A 21,074-nucleotide genomic window follows, 5' to 3' on the forward strand; every position below is an offset into this window, starting at 1 on the left:
AGTTCAATGGCTTGTATAGTGCAACAATAGCGTCTTTAATACCAGTTTGGAGATGTTGCATCATTGTTGAGTAGGCGGTCATTATTCATTACTTTCAAATGCACGTTGCACGGTTGCCATGAAATATTATCGAAGTAGCCAAGGATGTGTTTAAATATTAATAAATTCTTTATTTTATCGTACTACTACTGTACAGGCTCATTTAGACGGTGCGTGAACTCGCATATGATTTTAATAGTTACCTTGCGGATGCGAGTTCTCGCAGCGTGTAAATGGGCCAGCGACTTTTCAGTTTTCATTTTTTTTTTAATACCACGTCGGTGGCAAACAGGTATACGGCCCGCCTGATGGAAAGCGGTTACCGCAACCTGGACGCCCGCAACTCAAGGGGTGTCACGTGCGCGTTGCCGACCCATTAGAAACTTGTACACTCCTTTTTTGAAGGACCCCATACTGTAGTTCATCGGGAATACCTCGACAGGGAGCTCATTCCACAGCCGGAGCGTTCGTGGGAGGAAATTCCTCTGAAACCGTACGGTGCGCGACCATTTAGGTTGTAAGGTGTGTGGATGAGCGCCCTGTCGATGGCGAGCGGTGCGATGATGAAAAGTGGCCGTTGGCATCATGTCAAACAGTTCTTCAGAACACAACCCATTGTACAGGCGATAGAACACACATAAGGAGGCGAAGGCCCTCCTTAGACTTAAGGGTTCAATACCGCCCGTGAGTTTGGGATCGTCGACAATCCGTACAGCGCGTCTCTGGATCGAGTCAAAGGGTCCAAGCTGGTATCCAGGTGCTCCTGCCCAAAGGTGACAGCAGTACTCCATGTGGGGTCTAACTTGCGACTTGTACAAGAGCAGTCTTTGCCCCGGAGTAAAGTATCCCCTCGCTCTATTGAGCACACCGAGCTTCTAAATTCTCTAAGAGATCACAATCATAGCATATGCATAGGCGAAGTAAAGTTAACTTTTTGTGCTGAAGTCTATATAGCGCGTAGAGAAATTATGTCTCCGAGATCAAGGCAATCGATCGAAAATCCATCTATCTAAGGTATGTCAATCTGCACACAGACATTATGTAAATTTGCTTAATGATAATTCTTATGTCATCAGACTATCCATTGGCCGCGGTTCGACAAGCGGCGGAGGACCCAGCGGCTCCGGTCGCTTGCTGCGCGTTGTCACCGCCATCTGCCTCATCCTTGGCGCCATCTTCTACACCCTGCTGCTGGCCGTGCCGTACACCAACCGCGGCAATGTAAGTTAAATCTATGATCTAAGAGGATCGAGTATTATAGAGAGTTACTGTCAAAGTAAAATGTGTAATCACAGAGACTGCCATCTCTCGACACAAGCTTAAAACTTTTGAACCTCAGTTTTTACAATTTGGCCCATATTGTTAGCTTGATATGTGTTAAAATGTCAAATATTAATATTAGCGCCATCTAGCCGAGCGTTCCTTAAATGTGTAACGCCATCTAGGCCACCGTAACTTTTTCTCTAGGGCTATGAGGTACGTTTTTTTTTAGACTTTATCCGTCTATACGGAGTTACATATGTCGTTGGTTGTGATCTATAAATAGGTATCCATTATTATCTAGTCACGTCACGGGTCGACCCGCGATGGAAGAGCTAACTTCGTTCGAAGACGTAGGAGGGTAGGTACTGTAAGAGGTTTCGCATTCAGAATGAAACCTTTTACAGCAGTCATGGTCGCTGACTGGCAGTCCCTGATTTAAAATTAGAACAGTATAAGAACGTCAAGGAAAACAGACACTTCAATGGGGCATTCATATAGAAGCAGCGATTGAGAGTGAACGGTTGTACTTAGCTCCTAAAATATAAAAAAATATTGATTCAAAGCGTTGTTTAAATGTTTGGATGCTCTCCACTGATAGGCCGACTCTCTTACATGGTGGAGGCACTAACGTCTGAAAGTTTCCCCTAGTTTCGGTTTCAGAGTTTTCAGACAACGAACCCCGACCTCACAGCGCGAGGAAGCGCATGCCAAGCGATAAGCCAAACGCGCTTTAAGAAGAAGGAAAACAAAGTGACCATCGTCGCCAATACGAAGAGCTATTCCGGGTGATATATTTCTTATTATCTAATACTCGTTATCACCCATTCCGTAGTTAAAATATAGCTGTGCAGAATTGACGTAAAAATGGAATGCGAGACATTCAACAGAGCAACGGGCGCTCAAGATTGTGTTGTTCAAGAAACTCTACGACTCCTCTTCGGTGACCATGGGCGTCGACGCAAATTGCGTGAACATCAGCTCCATCATACCTATATACTTAATCATACACATATGCAGTAAATCTTCCTAGATATGTAGGTTACATTAGATAGGCAATGTAAATTTAGTTTCAATCTTTTAATTATACATTATATTGTAGAACTTACGGAATAATTGTGATTAGTGAACTAAAATGTACATTATTTCAAAGGAAAAACGACTTGTGACAGAAAATGTCATTTGCCTATCCCTAATGTTAAAAAGGATAATTATTTGTAAATAACCACATAGAACTAATTATTTTGGCGCAATATATAACATGTAGAATACTATACATATTATTTATGCAATGTTTATATTAGAATAAAAACTATTTGATAGGCTTATTTATTCCATAATGTTTTCCTATAGCTACCAATAAGGTTAAGTTATATGAAAATATGTAAACTGTGGAATAAAACACACCCCAAACTGTAAATATTTAATAAATAGATACAATCGTTTAAAGTTATAGAGTAATGTCACAACACCCTTATAATTTCCTGACTACAAAGAACAATGTTCATACACATTTCTTTTACATGTATCAAGACAAGGCCGACTAGATGACCAGTTGATCCAGCTGTTCACGGTGTGGCGAGATGGCTGGCGGTCATATGCAACCCCCACTTCGTCGTCATCACCAACGTGCAGCACACTACAGCTGTAGCAATCTTCATGAGCCGTTCGGGCTCCACTTCACTTCGCAACCGGCGCGGCGGGAAGATTGGCGGCCATGAGAAGCCCCCACTTCAACGCCACCGCCAACAAGAATCGGCATCTTCAAAATTTATTATGTTTTTTCATGTGAAATAAACGTTTTGCCTTGTTTTTTTACTTGAAGTTAGGTGAATTTGCTAACAGCTGTCATGTCAATGTCATCTAGTCATGGCCACAGACAATTAGCTGTCAGAAAGTTCAAAATAAAAGGGTTTAGTCGATGGGCAGGGGTTAGGTTTTTGCCATTGGTTTTCCTAACCATAGTCCATATCTGACTAATTTGCGAGGACCTTGGCTATAGTCCAACTATCCAAATTATGGCGGTCTCAACCGTGGACTAGGCAACCACGCAAAGAGCGTTAGATGTTGGCTACCTTGAATGAGGCTGTCACTATTGGGTGTTAGGAGATTTTTTTTTTTTGTGTGTAGGGGGGCCTGGCTTAGGTAGGGCCAACCGGTAGTTAGGGTAGAATAGGATAGGATAGGGTGTAGTATTGTGAACAATGGCTGCTTCTAACATAAGGGGGAGGGATATGTAAGAGGTTTCGCATTCAGAATGAAACCTTTTACAGCAGTCATGGTCGCTGACTGGCAGTCCCTGATTTAAAATTAGAACAGTATAAGAACGTCAAGGAAAACAGACACTTCAATGGGGCATTCATATAGAAGCAGCGATTGAGAGTGAACGGTTGTACTTAGCTCCTAAAATATAAAAAAATATTGATTCAAAGCGTTGTTTAAATGTTTGGATGCTCTCCACTGATAGGCCGACTCTCTTACAGTACTAAAGTGTGAAGTGTGTAATTCCTATGAAATCCTAGTGGTTATTAGTGGCAGTGCCGCATTACTCTCTGTCTCTGTCTCTTTGAGCATGTCATCACATGCAGCCAAAACCCTAAAACCTATTAGGTATGCTCCTGGATTAATATGAATGTGTTTGTGCAGGCTCCCCGGCCGATCGTGTGGTTCTCCTGCGACGAGAACGGCGCGTACGTGACGCAAGACAAGTGCTCTGAGGGCACTACGGAGGTGCCACTACGTTTCCTACAACGAGCATTAAAGAGAAATTCGGTAATTTAGCTTCGTGTAAAAATATCAACATTCAATACCTATGTACTAACACTACCAACACCTGAGCGCAGCGCTACCAATTGATTTGGGTCCCAAAAATGGCAATTGTATTGTATTATCGTTCGCAGTGTGCAATTTAAATAAAATACCAGAAAAACTAGCACTATGTTACTAGCCATTTCGTAGCTATCCGCACCCTTTCTAACTTTTTGATCGGTGTGGTTTTCATTTCATATTCGTAAACAAACAAATATTTTGACATTTATGCTATTGTCTCAAAGTATAAAACCCAACTACATGTTTAGCCGTAACGACGACCAATATATACCTCAATGCTTTTAGCATATAAATGTCAGTTCCACGGGGACACTGACCGGGTCACCTTACGCGTCTTCTACGAAAACTATTGCCCTATTCTACGAAAATTGGATCGACTCTTAATAAAATGAAAAAAAACTTGTTCGTGGACTTGTAGACGTATGCAGACCTACTTAGAATATTAGTACCTATCTACCTGTCTGCATAGGTAGATAGGTACTAATATATTTTTAGACTCGTATATACAAAATTTGAAACGCCTAAGTCTTAGGTGTAATCTGTGCCTTAGGGTCAAACACGTAAAATATTCCGTACAAACATCGTACAAAGGTCTAGCATAAGATGACAATTAACAAAATTCTGGCGACTATGAGGAAGTGTATCTCAGTTAGCTCATGCTATCTCCCTTTCGCGACAGAGAGATAAGTAAGTAGTTACGTTACGCTACGGAGACTAATCTGCCCATAATATTCTTGTTTTCTCTTTAGGTATTTATGTATCTAAGCGTAAAGTTTTGCACCCATAGTATTATTACCCATATTGTATACTATACACCATACCTAGTAATAGGCTTCTTTATTCTTAGTCAAATCAGTTTCTTTTTAAGAAGTGTCAAAACGATTTTGAACGACTTAATTGATTATTTACATTAACGTATTTATTTCAGAGGGGTGTACTAGCCCTAGGTCTGTGCGAGTACGGATGCGGCGACGCAAACATGACGTGGGTGCGCACCGTGTACCCCACCACCCCCGCGCCGCTCAACATACCCAACATGTGGAACAAATACTTCAACTTCACTGTAAGTGCATGTTACCATACATCCAAAAAGCCTTCCAACTTCAGTAAAAACCAGTAGTAACTCTTCTGACAAACGTATGCCACGCGGTATGTAGGTATGCGCGCCATGTTACGTACGTAACACATGTAAGCGGATGAGAATGAACGAGAATGAATCTTTCTCATCCGCTTACATATGTGTTGCGTACGTGCACGGCGCACACACATAGTTACATGCACGCGGCGTACGTCTGTTGGAAGTGTTACTACTAGTCTTATACTGTAGTATTGGTCTGTGGGAGAACCTCGAAATAAAATCTCGGCAAATCAAACATCCATCACACATTTTTTCAAAGTATCCTTCAGTAGGTACATTGATTGTACATTGATGTTGCTATAGAGCTAATCTGATGATGAAGACAAGAAGCGACAGGAAGTCTGTGAAACATAGCATCATACAATTTGTCTTGATTATCATTATTATTATAAAATAAATGTAAAAAAGTATTGTCAGGGATATAAGCTTCTTGTCAGAAAATTAAACAAAACTTTGCATCCAGCAGGGCGCTTCAGACGACGACGATTACGACATCCAAGAGCACCCCCCGCACCTTGCATCGACGGGCAATGCCACGTGTACATGCACTACAAGTCGCGCATGCTCGTCCCCATGGCCATCCAGCCCTACGACCAACTATACGACGACAACAGCACCAAGTACTGCTCCTACCGTGTCGGTCAGTAACTAGTAACCACCAGTAATATCAATTAGCCATGAAAGCCCTAACCATTGCGACAACACACAGATCTTCCGTGTTTCATCACATTGATGCACTAAGTTATTCGTCCCCATGGCCATCCAGAACCAGCTGTAAACAACAGCGAATAGTCTACCGAGAACCAGTTTGTCACAATATTTTCTATGGACATTCAGATACCAAAGTTGTAAATTCTTAAACATCCAAAGACACAATAATTTTTAGATTATCTCGTCAGCGTGATATTTAACTTACATGTCCAAAATTATCCTTTCAATTTTGGAATCATCCCCTCTTCATTATAGTGTTAACTTGTGTTGATAGTGCGTCTTGTCCGTTAATCGCGTTTCTCCCTATACAGGAGGCGCAAGCTGCTCAGTTCCTCCGGGCCGGGTACCTGACAGTGAGGACTGTATTCCCACCGTCCGCTGCCAAGTCCTAGATCCTTATGATGAGAAGGACTCCGTCATGGGCCACGCGGAGTGCAAGGTGTACACGGGAGACCCTACCGCCACCTTCTGGAGCTACTTTGTTATAAGGTATATTTCATGTTTTTAAATTAAAGGAAAAATTGAAAAATTCACACCTCTGGCAGGACTCTAACCTGCATCCTTTGGCCTAGCCGGGGCCATGGTCGCAGGTTATGTGTAATATCGCTCGCAGACGTTTCTGCATGATAAAAAACAAATAAGGTATATTTGTTTATCATGAGTCACTTGGGAGTAGACCATTTTTGAGTTCGTTTGCTCTAATGTTAATATTTACCCACCCGTGTCACCCGTAAACAAAATGGAGGAGTTGTTTAGTTAAAAACATGGCCAGGCCGGCGCCCTATTGTAGCCAAACATCAGATCGTCAATACCTCCCAAGAATGCCTCATAGAGCCGCGAAAGACTTGTCCAGTTACCTAACATTCCATATGTCTACAGGATCCTGTCCGACATCTGGCCCACGGCAGCGCTAGCGCTGCTCGGCACAGCCTGCGTCATCGCCACGCGCGAGACCTCCATCGGACGCGGTGACGTCGGCCGCCAACTCGCCGTCGGGACCATTGGACTGGCGATCTTCCCGCCTATTGCCGGAGTAGCTTCCGATGCGATGCCTGAGAACCCGTTCCTTGTGCCGTTCCTGATGCACGCTGTCTTTATGCTGATTGGTGCCGCCATATTACTCTTGGACAGGTAGGATATAATCTTGAAATCCTTAAGATGAAGCGAAGTCGGCCAGCAGCAGCTCGCAGTCGGGACTATTAGACTGACGATCTTCCTCCTATTGCTGGTGTAGCTTCCGATGCGATGCCTGAGAACCCGTTCCTTATGCCGTTCCTGATGCACGGTGTCTTCATGCTGATTGGTGCCGCCATATTACTGTTGGATAGGTAAGACATAATCTTGACAGCCATAACATGAAGCAAAGTCGGTCAGCAGCTTGCAGTCGGGACTATTAGACTGACGATCTTCCCTCCTATTGCTGGTGTAGCTTCCGATGCGATGCCTGAGAACCCGTTCCTGATGCACGCTGTCTTTATGCTGATTGGTGCCGCCATATTACTGTTGGATAGGTAAGAGAGGTAGGGCACAGCGAATGATATCCCGCTCTGTGTGGTAGGGCACAGCACAGCGTATATCATCTCGCTCGAACCTAGAGCAGAGCCCAACTGGGGAAGTACCTCCGCCTTACAGAAGACCGCAGCCAAATAGCACTAGACCCTACTCATAGTGTTGTGTTCCTGCTGGTGAGTAAGGCTGCCAGAGCTCAACGAGGGTGTGGTGTGCTGACGACTGGAGGACCCACGGAACTAATAATACTGGCTTCGGTCTGTGTAGGCGCGGACTGCAGGCTCGGCTATCAGGGAGACCCGGTGAAACGGCTGACCGCTGGCCGCCCGCAGGTCAGTAGGGTTCCCGAACCCAGGGATTACCTTAATCTCCGCCTTGGGAGGCTGAACCACCAACCTGCGAAAAATCCCTGGGGTAGAGGTCGTGCCGGAGAAGGAGACCGGAGTGGACTCGGCTGCTGCCACAGGGGGGGACCGGGGGCCCTTCCGTACGCCGTGCCTGCAGACCGCACTACCTGCATAGTCCCCCGCCAGATTTGTTCCGTCTATTGTCCTTTGAGTCGTCGGCACCTCTAACCCTCCTTAGAAATAAGTACACAAAAAAAAAATGGCTCGTAGAAAAAGAAAGTTTGGTCCATCAGCGGAATCTCCATCCACGCAAGTGGATTTCTGCAACATCAGGGGTATACACTCCAACCTGAACGCAGTCCACTGCTATTTGGAGACTGCGCAGCCGACCTTACTGTTCCTCACGGAGACGCAGATATCCTGCCCGACGGACACATCATACCTATCGTACCCCGGCTATACACTTGAACATAAGTTCATGAGACGCGCCGGTGTATGTGTGTACGCCCGGCGGGATATATGCTGTCGCCGTCTTCAAGCCTTTGAAGATCGGGACCTGTCAGTTCTGTGGGTGCGTGTGGACTACGGCGGCCACACCCGTGTCTACGCGTGCCTATACAGGTCTCATAGCGGTAACACGGAGACAAACCGACTCTTCGAGCACCTACAATTGACGTCCGACAGAGTTCTTGAGCAGTATCCATCCGCAGAGCTGGTGATTTTGGGGGACTTTAACGCCCATCACATTGAGTGGCTTGGTTCTCGGTCCACCGACTTTGCGGGAAGGTCTGCTCATGAATTTTCTCTGGCCTATGGGCTCTCACAACTGGTACATTCTCCCACGAGAATACCAGACATCGAGGACCATACGAGCTCTTTACTGGACCTCCTGCTGACCACGCGCCCGGACGGATATTCCGTCACAGTGAATGCACCTCTCGGCTCGTCCGATCACTGTCTCGTCCGGACTAAAGCGCCTTGCGCGCGGCCTGATCCACCGCGGCCAACTAGCCTACGTCGCGTTTGGCAGTACGGGTCAGCAGATTGGGACGGATTGCGAGAGTTTTACGCTTCGTACCCATGGAGGCAGCTTTGTTTCGCATCAGATGATCCAGACTCCTGTGCGACAAATGTCGCTGAGACAATACAGCTGGGAATGGATTGTTTCATTCCCAACTCGTTAGTCGCTGCAGGAGCAAAGAAGCGACCTTGGTGTAACCGGCCCTGTAAGGAAGCTACAACACGTAAGCAAGCCGCTTACAGGGCTTGGACCAAGGCCGTAGCTGATAAGGATCCGAACGTTACTGATGTGAAACGTAAGCTGAACGCTGCCTCGAGGTCTAGTAAAAAAGCTATTGCCAGAGCAAAGTTCGATTTTGTCGGCAGATTTGGTGAGAAACTCGCAGGCTACCCATCCGGGAGTCGCGCTTTCTGGTCTCTTGCCAAAGCTGCCGAGGGGAACTTTTGTCGGTCGTCTCTACCACCACTGCGAAATGCTGACGGTAATCTGGTCCATAGTGCAAAAGAGAAAGCCGATCTTCTAGGTACTCTTTTTGCCTCGAACTCGACTGTGAGCGATGACGGTAGCACCGTGCCACCTACCATACCGCGGTGCGCACACTCCATGCCGGAAATCCGCATCTCTCAGAAGGATGTTCGGCGGGAGCTACTGTCCTTAAACGTTCACAAGTCGAGCGGGCCAGACGGCATACCTGCAGTTGTGCTCAAACGCTGTGCTCCAGAGTTGTGTCCCGTGCTAACGCATCTCTTCACGCTTTCTATTAGCAAACGGGAAGTTCCATCTTCGTGGAAAACGGCCCTTGTGCACCCTGTCCCAAAAAAGGGCGACAGATCGGATCCATCAAACTATAGGCCTATCGCTATTACCTCCCTTCTCTCTAAGGTCATGGAGCGTGTAATTAACTCGAGGCTCCTTGGATACCTAGAAGAACACGATCTAATAAGCGACCGCCAGTATGGCTTTCGCCACGGTCGCTCTACTGGTGATCTTCTAGTGTATCTAACTCACCGCTGGGCTTCGGCCATTGAGAGTCAAGGTGAGGCATTGGCAGTTAGCCTAGATATAGCGAAGGCATTTGATCGGGTCTGGCATAGGGGCCTTTTGTCGAAGTTACCATCTTATGGACTGCCCGAGGGATTATGCAAATGGATTGCCAGCTTTTTGTCCGGCAGACGCATACGAGCCGTAGTAGACGGTAGCTGCTCCGATAGCATGGACATAAACGCTGGCGTCCCGCAAGGTTCTGTGCTATCCCCAACGCTGTTCTTGCTGCATATCAATGACATGTTGTCTATCGGCGACATCCATTGCTATGCGGATGACAGTACTGGGGATACATTTTACACGGGCCGTGCTAATATCCCTCGTTCAGTGGTGCTAGAAAGTCGTGAAAAGCTTGTGTCGGACATCGAGAGGATTCTGTCCGGAGTCTCGGTGTGGGGTCGGGACAACCTAGTCTGTTTCAATCCCACTAAGACACAGGTGTGTGCGTTCACCGCTAAGAAAACCCCATTTACTGTGGTTCCACAGTTTCAAGGCACAGCCCTTACCTTGTCAGGAAGTATTGGGATCCTCGGAGTCGACATTTCGAGTAGCGTCCAATTCCGTTGTCACTTGGAAGGGAAAGCTGCGTTGGCATCCAAAAAGCTCGGTGTGCTCAACAGAGCGAGGGGATACTTTACTCCGGGGCAAAGACTGCTCTTGTACAAGTCGCAAGTTAGACCCCACATGGAGTACTGCTGTCACCTTTGGGCAGGAGCACCTGGATACCAGCTTGGACCCTTTGACTCGATCCAGAGACGCGCTGTACGAATTGTCGACGATCCCAAACTCACAGGCGGTATTGAACCCTTAAGTCTAAGGAGGGACTTCGCCTCCTTATGTGTGTTCTATCGCCTGTACAATGGGTTGTGTTCTGAAGAACTGTTTGACATGATGCCAACGGCCACTTTTCATCATCGCACCGCTCGCCATCGACAGGGCGCTCATCCACACACCTTGCAACCTAAATGGTCGCGCACCGTGCGGTTTCAGAGGAATTTCCTCCCACGAACGCTCCGGCTGTGGAATGAGCTCCCTGTCGAGGTATTCCCGATGAACTACAGTATGGGGTTCTTCAAAAAAGGAGTGTACAAGTTTCTAATGGGTCGGCAACGCGCACGTGACACCCCTTGAGTTGCGGGCGTCCATAGGTTGCGGTGACCGCTTTCCATCAGGCGGGCCGTATACCTGTTTGCCACCGACGTGGTATAAAAAAAAAAAAAAAAACATAATCTTGACAGCCATAACATGAAGCAAAGTCGGTCAGCAGCTTGCAGTCGGGACTATTGGATTGGCGATCTTCCCGCCTATTGCTCGGGTGGCTTTTGATGCGATGCCTGAGAACCCGTTCCTTGTAACGTCCCTCATGCATGCGGTCTTCGTGCTGATTGACGCTGCCATTCTACTTTTCGATAGGTAATCCTTCGGGTATAGTGACGTGGGTCAGCAGCTCGCCGTCGAGACCATTGGACGGGCGATCTTCCCGCTAACTGCCGGAGTGGCTTCTGATGCCATGCCTGACAACCCGTTCCTCGTGCCGTTTCATGCTAATTGGTGCTGCCATTTTACTGTTAGATAAATCTATAGTATAGACATCTATCAGGAGAGTAGATATGGTTCGGCAGCTGGCCGTGGTACCACTGGCTTGGCTATATTCCACCTACCAATCCACCAATTACTGTTATTAATTGCTTTTACCAATGAGCGAATGACCCTTTCGTATGGTGGTTTCCACTGTTTCCAGTCACGTCGGTTCCATTTACTATTGCAATTTGTAAATTTCTAGGGTACAATAGACTAGGGCTTATTAGGAACATTGGATATCACAAGAAACAGATTCGAAGCACACGAAGCTAATTATAACTTCTTGTTTCTTAGTCATATGCCGCTGTCGACGCCGGAATGGTGGTGGCACACTTCAACAGGCATGCTGGCGCTGCCCATGAACGCCGTGCGGCGGTACGGCGCAGAGACCGCCGCCATCTTCGCTGTGGTCACTCTGCTCGGCGTGCTGTGGAGCGGCATCGACTCCTACCTGCCGTGGTGAGTGAGACGCAGCATGTCGCTGTCGCAGGTGCCGACGGCCGCCATCTTCGCTGTGGTCACTCTGCTCGGCGTGCTGTGGAGCGGCATCGACTCCTACCTGCCGTGGTGAGTGAGACGCAGCATGTTGCTGTCGCAGGTGCCGACGGCCGCCATCTTCGCTGTGGTCACTCTGCTCGGCGTGCTGTGGAGCGGCATCGACTCCTACCTGCCGTGGTTGAGTGAGACGCAGCATGTTGCTGTCGCAGGTGCCGACGGCCGCCATCTTCGCTGTGGTCACTCTGCTCGGCGTGCTGTGGAGCGGCATCGACTCCTACCTGCCGTGGTGAGTAGTGATAGCGTCTCAATGCTGGGCAAAGGTCTCCCCCAAATTCTCCACTAATTTCCAGTCCAGTTCCAGTTCATCCTACCACCGCTGGAGGGGTCTGCCGGGTCGCCGATCAGAGTTTTTGGTCTCCCACTCTGGAGTGAGTTTGGCCCATAACTCATTCGCCATTTATAATATATATGCGCCACTTATAATATTTCATTTTTCAAATTTGTCGGTTTCCGAGCCACATCGACGATTTGGGTCTTGGAGCTTAGCATGGAATCATCTAAAAGTAGAAAAAATACTGCCTTGGATGAGACTTGATGGTCAGCAGAAGCCGTAAGTTTTAATCTCACCTAAGAAGGGGGTAGTTTTTCCACTTACCTATAATTTATTCTAAGCATAGGTATCAGCATTGGTTGCAAATGCTTCTCCTTATTACAAAATAAAATTAAAACACTATTATAATTCCAGGACGGTGAAGGACCTGAACGGCACGGAGACCGAGATGGGTCTGACGGTGACCATCGGCGCCCTACCCGCCATCCCCGCGCTCTGGTGGGCGGAAGCTCTTGTTGACTACGTGGGCCACTCCAACATCTTCATCACTGCCTTCACCTTCTACTGCCTCCGATACACTGGTAACTCGCTACTTCATAGATATACGGGGAGTCCGTTGCTACACGGGAAACCGGTCGTGGTGGGGGGTCGGCTTAAGCCGCCATTTGAATATGTCACCTTGAAGAAGTCGTCGTGTATGGGTTGAATATAAAAATACATACATACACACAATCACGCCTGTATCCCATAAAGGGGTAGGCAGAGCACATGAAACTACTCAATCTGTGCCACTCTTGGCAAATAAGGGGTTGAAATAAACGAAATTGTGACATTGCAGCGACAGGTTGCCAGCCGAGAGGCGAGAGCCTACGCCGCAACTTAACCCATATCCCCAGTCTACTTCTACGACACCCACGGGAAGAAAAGGGGTGGTGAAGTTCTTAGCCCGTCACCACACAGGAGAATATAAAAATGATGGTATATAGACAGACAGACCAGCATTGCGCTTTGGTGGACGGAGGCACTCCGAGGCCACCAGCATCTTCATTACTGCCTCCGATACACTAGTAACTGGCTCACTCCATGTTAGATATAGCCGCACGGAGACAGACAGACCATGCTGCATTGCGCTTTGGTGGGCGGAGGCACTCCCAGGCAGGATCTTCATTACTGCCTCCTATACACTGGTAACGACTCGTCACTTCATAGACATAACAGCAAGGAGACAGACTCTGACACCACCGTCCTGTGGTGACCGGTACACATATTTTCGACATGGCGCCATTACTATAAATAGCTTTCCCTGTCAGGTCCTAAGAATTAGGTAAAATTAATGTAAATTAAAACCTAAATAAATTACACATATGAAAAAAGTGACCAAGGCCTCTGGTGCCTGAGGCTGGTAATTAACGTATTTTCCTCTTTACGGAATTATCTCTGGCTTTTAATTTAACCCCTTAGGCACTGTTCCCACCAAAAGCGAGTAAAGTATGAACTATCGGCTATAAAAACGAATAAAACATATAAAAAACTGAAAACAGGGATACAAAAGTGGGGGGCAGGAGGGGAAACATTGACACCTCGATGTGTTTCTACTTAATTTTTTTTCTTATAACCCTATAAGCTATATACATGCCAAGTTTCATGCTTTCTGCCAGACGGGACTATACATTCATACTAATGGTCTGTTAACGCCCCGCACTAATAGTCACTCTCGTGTAAATAAAAGAGACGCGATGATAGAGCGGACGAGTTATTGTTCGTAGCCGAGCTATGATTGAGATTGAGAGCAAGCGATTTGTAGCGAGCTACAAATCGCTTGCTCTCTCTGTTTAACCCCCGACGCAAAAACGACGGGTTTTTATAAATTTGACGTGTCTGTCTGTGTGTGTCTGTCTGTGGCATCGTAGCTCCCGAACGGATGAACAGATTTCGATTTAGTTTTTTTTTTGTTTGAAAACTGAGTTAGTCCGGAGTGTTTAGCCATGTTTTATGAAAATCGGTGCACTATGTCGCGATCGAGGTTTTTTTCAAAATTTTATTTTTGTGGTTATATTTACACGGGACGGGAGCGACTATCTTTTGTTTCTTTTTGTAGCCGATAGCTCATAGTTTAAGTACTCCAGTGCGTTAATGACAGAACACTCAAGTTGGGTGGTCTGTGGCGTTAAGCAAAAACTCGTAGAATAAAACTTGAGACCAAGGGCAACATAAGACATCGCCCATCTATGTTAACCCTTTACAGTTGCTCATCCCTATAGTATTTAATGAGTTTTCGCCCTTTGCCTGCAGGTCTAGCCTACAGTACCGACTACACCTGGATAGCGGTGATCGAAGCCCTGGAAGTGTTCACCATGAGCCTGGTGTGGGTGACAGCGGTGCTGTACTTCCGGCACCTCGTCCCGAGGAAGTACACCGCCACCGGCCAGGCGCTGCCCGTCATCGCGCACTTCTGCATCGGTGAGTCCCAATACACTGTCTTACTTAGGACCACCTGCAAGTCCTGCAACCACAGTTAAGCTAGGAACATACTACGCGAACGTCCGTCGTCGCGCGATCGCGGACGCGGATCTGGACAATGAATATACACTTAACCGTGCAAACTATCGGTCGACGGTCGTGGACGTGGCCTTGAGCGCATGGACGTCCGATCGAAATCTGGCTCGCTGGATGTTTTGGTCAGCCGAAGCCACGTCCCGAAGACCGTGCACACTGATCGGTCGCGGTCGCTCTCGACGGCGGACGTCCGCGTAGTATGTTCCTAGCTTTAGTCACATCAACGTCACGCAGTAGTCTATGGAAATTCCGAAAGCTAAATTCGGTAACGGACAGTTTGGTGCAACCGACCCTTAGAGTCCTTAGACTAGTTTAATGGTCGTATAACTTTTGAACAAGCGAGCCAACAGCAGTAGAAACCAGCTTTAGGAAGATCAGTCAGGGTCTAATAGTTATCAAGTGTTGCGCTCTAGAATCACAATCAACAGCAGTAGGAATCACCAGTTTTCATCATCAATTCATCATCGTCGTCCAAACCGTATGCGGCTAATGGCGACTCCTTTTGTTAGTCCATGTGGTCTGAGTTTTGGTTTTGGTGGGCTCTTAAATGACTCGCAAAACCGAGGAAGAGGAACTTGGTTTTAAACGTGCGATTACACGAAGCACAATATAGATGGCCAGCTGTGTTATATTGTATAAGTGTAGGACGGCTTTGGTCTGGTCTTCCGGGAATGGCGTTTTGCGTCAAGGTCTTCTAAACGCTGTTTCAAATCACCAGTTTTACGTAGACATAAAAGACGCAAATTTTGGTTTCATGGTTCAAGTAGATCTCCAGTGTTACCTTTTTGGATCATTTAAAGAGCCGTAAGGTTCCCGTAGGCCGTAGTATGTTAATCAGGGCCTTGTAGTAGGTATTTCTTTTTAACCGACTTCTTATATATATGAGTTGACGAGATCTAAGTGTAGGTATATACAGTCGAGTTCATAAATGTCTGTACATTTCTTGATGTTGTCCGTTTTCACATTATTCGATCCGATATTGGATGTCGGAAGGATTTCAATAGAAAAAATCCAAGATGGCGCCTGTACCTACCGGATAATGTGAAAACGCACTAACTTGTAGCAATAAGGTGAAAAATGTACACATAGTTATGAACTCCACTGTACCAAACCTTTTCCTAAAATATACCTACACTTTAGGGCCAGTTGCATCAACCACATTTGACAGACACATCATCGTCACGCAACAGACCACTATGGAACTTCCAATACAATAAAATTTAACGAACGCTTTAACGGTGACATACGGTTTGATGCAACCGGCCCTTAGACTCATCAACTCGACGAAAGTGATCTGTGACTGCACGTTTGAAATGATCGTTATGTTTGCCAGGGCGCTGCATCGGAGCGATAGTGGGCGGCTTGGTGACGATGTCAGCGCCGCTGGAGAGCGCTCGCTCGCTGTACCGCGCGCTCGGCGTGGCGGCGCTGCTGGCGGCCGCCGTGTACCTGGCGCTCTACCACCTGCTGCTCGCCCCGCGCTGCGCCGCCCCGCAGGCGCCGCCGCCCACGCACCTGCTGCAAGGTAAGTAGCGCCAGAGCTGACTGACTAACTACCGACGGTCAGCTGTCCGCATCAAAATAGCCAACAACTGCCCCCATGCTGACTCAATGCGTGCCCTGCTGTGATGGCCGCTGTACACATATGGCCAACGGTTCCACCAGCCCTTTGTGAAACCCCTTGGCCAAGATAAGAACCGCTGTTTACACATTGGCGAACCAATCACTTGTCATTGGCTCGTCATGAAAGATGGACGTGGAATGGAAAAGTCTAGGAAATTCTAGGTCATAGACGTTGTCAGAAAAATTTGATTAAAAAATAATAACCCCGTAGTAAAATTAAATTATTTGAAATATTAACAATTTTTTGAATATTCTGATAAGAACATTTATCTTTTTTAGGAAATACATTAAACATTTGCAAGGTTATTTTATTTCCTAAAATCTACACTATTATTGGCATAGATAAACTTATTATTTTCGTAAATATTTCACTACTGTCCTCTCTGACGGCTGACGACCAACTGAATGAAGCGCCAACGTGTAAACGCAGTTGGCCATTGGCGCCAAGATCCTTTGATGTGTGGACAAAAAACCGACACCAATCAGTTGGCCGGCAAGCGCAAGCGCCAACTGCCAACTTACGGCCAAGTAGCCCTCTACACGCTTGGCCAAGGGGGTTGGTGGAACCGTTGGCCATATGTGTACAGCGGCCATGAGGATATCGAACATTTTATCTCTACATGTAGTTTAGTCTGTGAAATGGCAGTAGGCAAAGTGAGGTCACAGGTTTATATGGATGGCTCCAGCCCGGGTTGACTCTAAGTTTAAGAAAAAATCTTTTGCTTTATAGTCTGAGTAAAATCATTTTTAATCTCATAAAAAGATTTTAACTCGTAAATCATTATAATTTCGTTTGTTCCAAGCTTCCACCGTAGACGGACGCCTCAATGGCAAAGGTAAGTACGTCAGTTCTGCCAAAACTATCCCAAACTCAAACAATAACTGTACGTTTGTTTCAGGCCTGAACACTAACGGGGGGTCGAACGGTACCTACTCGCCAACGCGGGTCTACCACGAGGAGCGCTCCAGAAAGGGACACTTCCGCTACTAAACATCACCCTTCAGGATTATATGCGAACTCTTTCACTGCCAACGTTACAATCGAATATGTCAAGGGCAATGGCGGGCAAACTATTTCATTGCGGGCCTAAATTTTAAGGAATTTTAAAGGGCATTAAAATGCATTTTTGCAACAGTACTGGCCATGTCACATGGCCATTTTGAAGGGTAGGAGGGCCGGATAAATCCTTTCGCAGGCCGTAGGTACTTTGCCCACCACTGGTCTAGCCTGTGGCTTGCAAAGCCCTGCGACGGAGTATATAACATTTGCTATACGATCAATTTTGAGTTGATATCTAACGTTTTTTGCACCACATGTGACAGGTGACAGCCTAAACTCCGAATTGTCCGTTGTCATTTTGTGTGTATTGTATAGACCTACGTAACATTAGTTAAGTTCTAGTCTAGTGGAACTGCCTTTTAAATGTACAGTCAAGGTATTAAATATATGTAGATGTTAGTAAAGTTCTAAAATATGTATAAGTACAAGACTTTATTGCTTATACATCAAGGTTGTGGATACATAGTTTTGGCCCTTTATCCGCATCTATATTAAATATGATACCTTGACCAGTCAGCTACAGAGATAAGTGGCACCCCCTGCAGACATTTATTAGCAGAGGGGATCAACCATCCCTGCAGCAGAAGATGAATATTAAGGTCAATTGGTAAAGTCTCAAATAAGATCTGAACTGTGCCTATGTAGATATACTACGTGACAATTTCAAGTTTAAAATTGGTATCACAAACATAGTTGTAAGTTCGATGAAGATAAATGTTGTAATAATGGGTACACAATTGTGATATTTTAAGTGCTTTTTTTTTACTAATAGAATCAAGTGTTTTAATCAATTAATATTTATTTAACAGTTTGACTGTTACTACTTATTAATATTGTTTGCATTTGTACCTAGTTATTTTAGGTATACAGTTATGACAATTTGAAATAAAATTATTTCACAATCATTTCGGTGTTTTATTTGTTAATAATAATTGTTTATATTATTGGAGCTGTATAAACTTGATGCAGCTTTAATATCCTTCCTGGCTGCATGTATGAGGCAGTGGACCACAGTCCTTCGTCAACCAGGAGGCAGGGATGACCCCCCTGGCCCGCAGGACTTCATAAGGATTGAGCGAGGAATATTCCAGGGTGACAGTTTGAGTCCATTATGGTTCTGCCTAGCTCTGAATCCCCTCAGCACGCTGCTGAAGGATTCTGGGCTAGGTTGCCGGCTTCGGAGAGAGGGTGAAGTCATCTCTCACCTTCTGTACATGGACGATCTCAAACTATTTGCACCGAACGCCAAGACCTGATGGTGCTATTGAAAACCACAGAAGTTTTCAGTACCGCCATCAGAATGGAGTTTGGTGTCGATAAGTGTGCGGTTATGCATGTACAGCGGGGGAGGTTGTAAATTCAGAAAATTTACAACTTTCTGAGACGATGTCGTTCAGATCTATCTCTGAATCAGAAACCTATAAGTACCTTGGTATGTCACAGTCGTTGGGTATTGAGGATGTTGGCATTAGACGGTCGGTGAAGGAGCGCTTTTTCAGTCGGCTCACAAAAGTCCTTAACAGTCTTTTGTCAGGAGGCAACAAAGTGCGCGCCTTTAACGCCTGGGTAATGCCTCTACTCACATACTCCTTTGGCATACTACGGTGGACCCAGACTGAGCTGGACGCCCTGGATCGGAGGGTCCGTTCACTACTTACCACACATCGTATGTTACACCCGCGCTCGTCTGTTATGAGATTGTACATCCCACGGAAGTGCGGAGGTCGAGGCTTCCTAAACGCCAAAGATCTCCACAACCGTGAGGTGTACAATCTCAGGAATTACTTCCTTAACAACGAGTGTGGGATGCATCGTGATGTGGTGGCAGTTGACGGAAACCTCACGCCGCTCTCCTTGGCGAAAGAGAACTGGCGCAAACCTGTGGTACTAAGTACTGCGGACCGCAGGGCGGTATGGGAGAGCAAGCAGCTACACGGGCGGTTCTACAAGGCCCTCACGGGACCCGATGTAGACCTGCTCGCATCGGTGAACTGGTTACGATTCGGGGACCTCTTCGGAGAAACCGAGGGTTTTGCCTGTGCAATTGCGGACGAAGTTATGATGACGAACAACTACCGGAAATATATCCTGAAGGACGGTACGGTCGACATTTGTCGGGCATGCCGCCGTCCCGGAGAGTCACTCAGGCATATCATTTCCGGTTGTTCTCATCTTGCTAACGGCGAGTACCTGCACAGACATAATCTCGTAGCCAGGATTATTCACCAGCAACTTGCTCTTCAATACGGCCTTGTGGACCGCGAAGTACCGTACTACAAGTACTTGCCTGCGCCAGTTCTTGAAAATGGTCGTGCCACGCTCTATATATTGGGATCGATCTATTATCACTGACAGGACTATTGTAGCCAATAAGCCTGACATTGTGATAATAGATCGACCGCAACGCCGGGCCGTGCTCGTTGACATCACCATCCCCCATGATGAGAATCTCGTGAAAGCCGAGAAGGACAAGTCCAGTAAGTACCTAGACTTGGCTCACGAGATAACCGCCATGTGGGATGTTGATTCAACGATCATTGTTCCGATAGTCGTTTCAGCGAACGGTCTCATAGCGAAGAGTCTCGATCAACATCTTAAGAGACTCTCGCTAGGTGGCTGGATCAAGGGCCAGATGCAGAAGGCGGTGATCTTGGACACGGCGCGGATAGTCCGACGGTTCCTCTCTCTGCAGCCCTAACCACCGGCAGCTTGGGCCCTGCCCCGCTGCTGGCGGCACCCTAGGTTAGGTTTTTTATAATGTGTTTATATGTTTTTTATATTGTTTTGTATGTGTTTTTGTATTTTACTTTTATATTCATATTATAAAAAGCTTAACCTAAGAAGCAAAATAAATAAAGGAAATTGTTTATATAACTGATACATTATGAGAGGCCTTAAAACACATTTGTGGGTTTATGAAACGAGTGTCAGCGAGAGATCTCAAAGGTATTCCGGTATTCTAATACAATTCGGATGACTAATAATGCCCTTAAAGGTGTGTATACTTAGGACTTCATTACATATGGGTTTATACTAATATATCGAGAAAAACAAGTTATATATCCATAGTATCCATACTAATATTATAAATGGGAAAGTGTGTGTCTGTTTGTTTGTCAGTCTTTCACGGCAAAAGTTAGCGACGAATTGACGTGATTTTTGAAGTGGAGATAGTTGAAGGGATGGAGAGTGACATATGACAGTGGCTACTTTTTGTCTCTTTCTAACCCCCCACTTCCCTAAAATGGGGGCTGGAAGTTTGTATGGAGCATTCCGCAATTTTTTCTCTGTTGTTAGCGTCGGGACGCCCATTTAGGTGTTTGAAGTTCTCTCATCGTCACGCTTATTATCCTCCAATGCTCCTTTGACTCCTAGAAGTAGAAAATTGCGTTTTGCGCCATTGGCTGTATAGGGAACTCCGCTTTGGATTGTCAGATAGATACTTAGAATTTGGACAGCGACGTAACTTTGTCTTTGTCGTTCGGCCTCGCAGCGTGGTTTGGGCTAGAATCCCCCTTTCACGTCAC

The 21,074-nt window shown here is 46.3% G+C and overlaps 1 protein-coding gene across 1 annotated transcript in view; it reads left to right on the plus strand.

Moving 5' to 3' along the window:
• The window catches only part of LOC125228664, a 50,661-nt gene extending 32,209 nt beyond the window's left edge, over positions 1-18,452 (plus strand). The window contains exons 4-14 of the mRNA XM_048133318.1: positions 1,116-1,260; positions 3,946-4,071; positions 5,057-5,201; positions 5,733-5,906; positions 6,289-6,466; positions 6,857-7,108; positions 11,774-11,938; positions 12,723-12,889; positions 14,601-14,768; positions 16,198-16,389; positions 17,387-18,452. Of these exons, the coding sequence (XP_047989275.1) occupies positions 1,116-1,260; positions 3,946-4,071; positions 5,057-5,201; positions 5,733-5,906; positions 6,289-6,466; positions 6,857-7,108; positions 11,774-11,938; positions 12,723-12,889; positions 14,601-14,768; positions 16,198-16,389; positions 17,387-17,478 (1,804 nt within the window). The 3' untranslated portion in view covers positions 17,479-18,452. The remainder of the gene's footprint in view (positions 1-1,115; positions 1,261-3,945; positions 4,072-5,056; positions 5,202-5,732; positions 5,907-6,288; positions 6,467-6,856; positions 7,109-11,773; positions 11,939-12,722; positions 12,890-14,600; positions 14,769-16,197; positions 16,390-17,386) is intronic.
• Positions 18,453-21,074: the final 2,622 nt, after the last annotated feature.

Source organism: Leguminivora glycinivorella, chromosome 8 (assembly GCF_023078275.1).
Source record: "Leguminivora glycinivorella isolate SPB_JAAS2020 chromosome 8, LegGlyc_1.1, whole genome shotgun sequence".
Classification (NCBI taxonomy): Eukaryota; Metazoa; Arthropoda; class Insecta; order Lepidoptera; family Tortricidae; genus Leguminivora; species Leguminivora glycinivorella.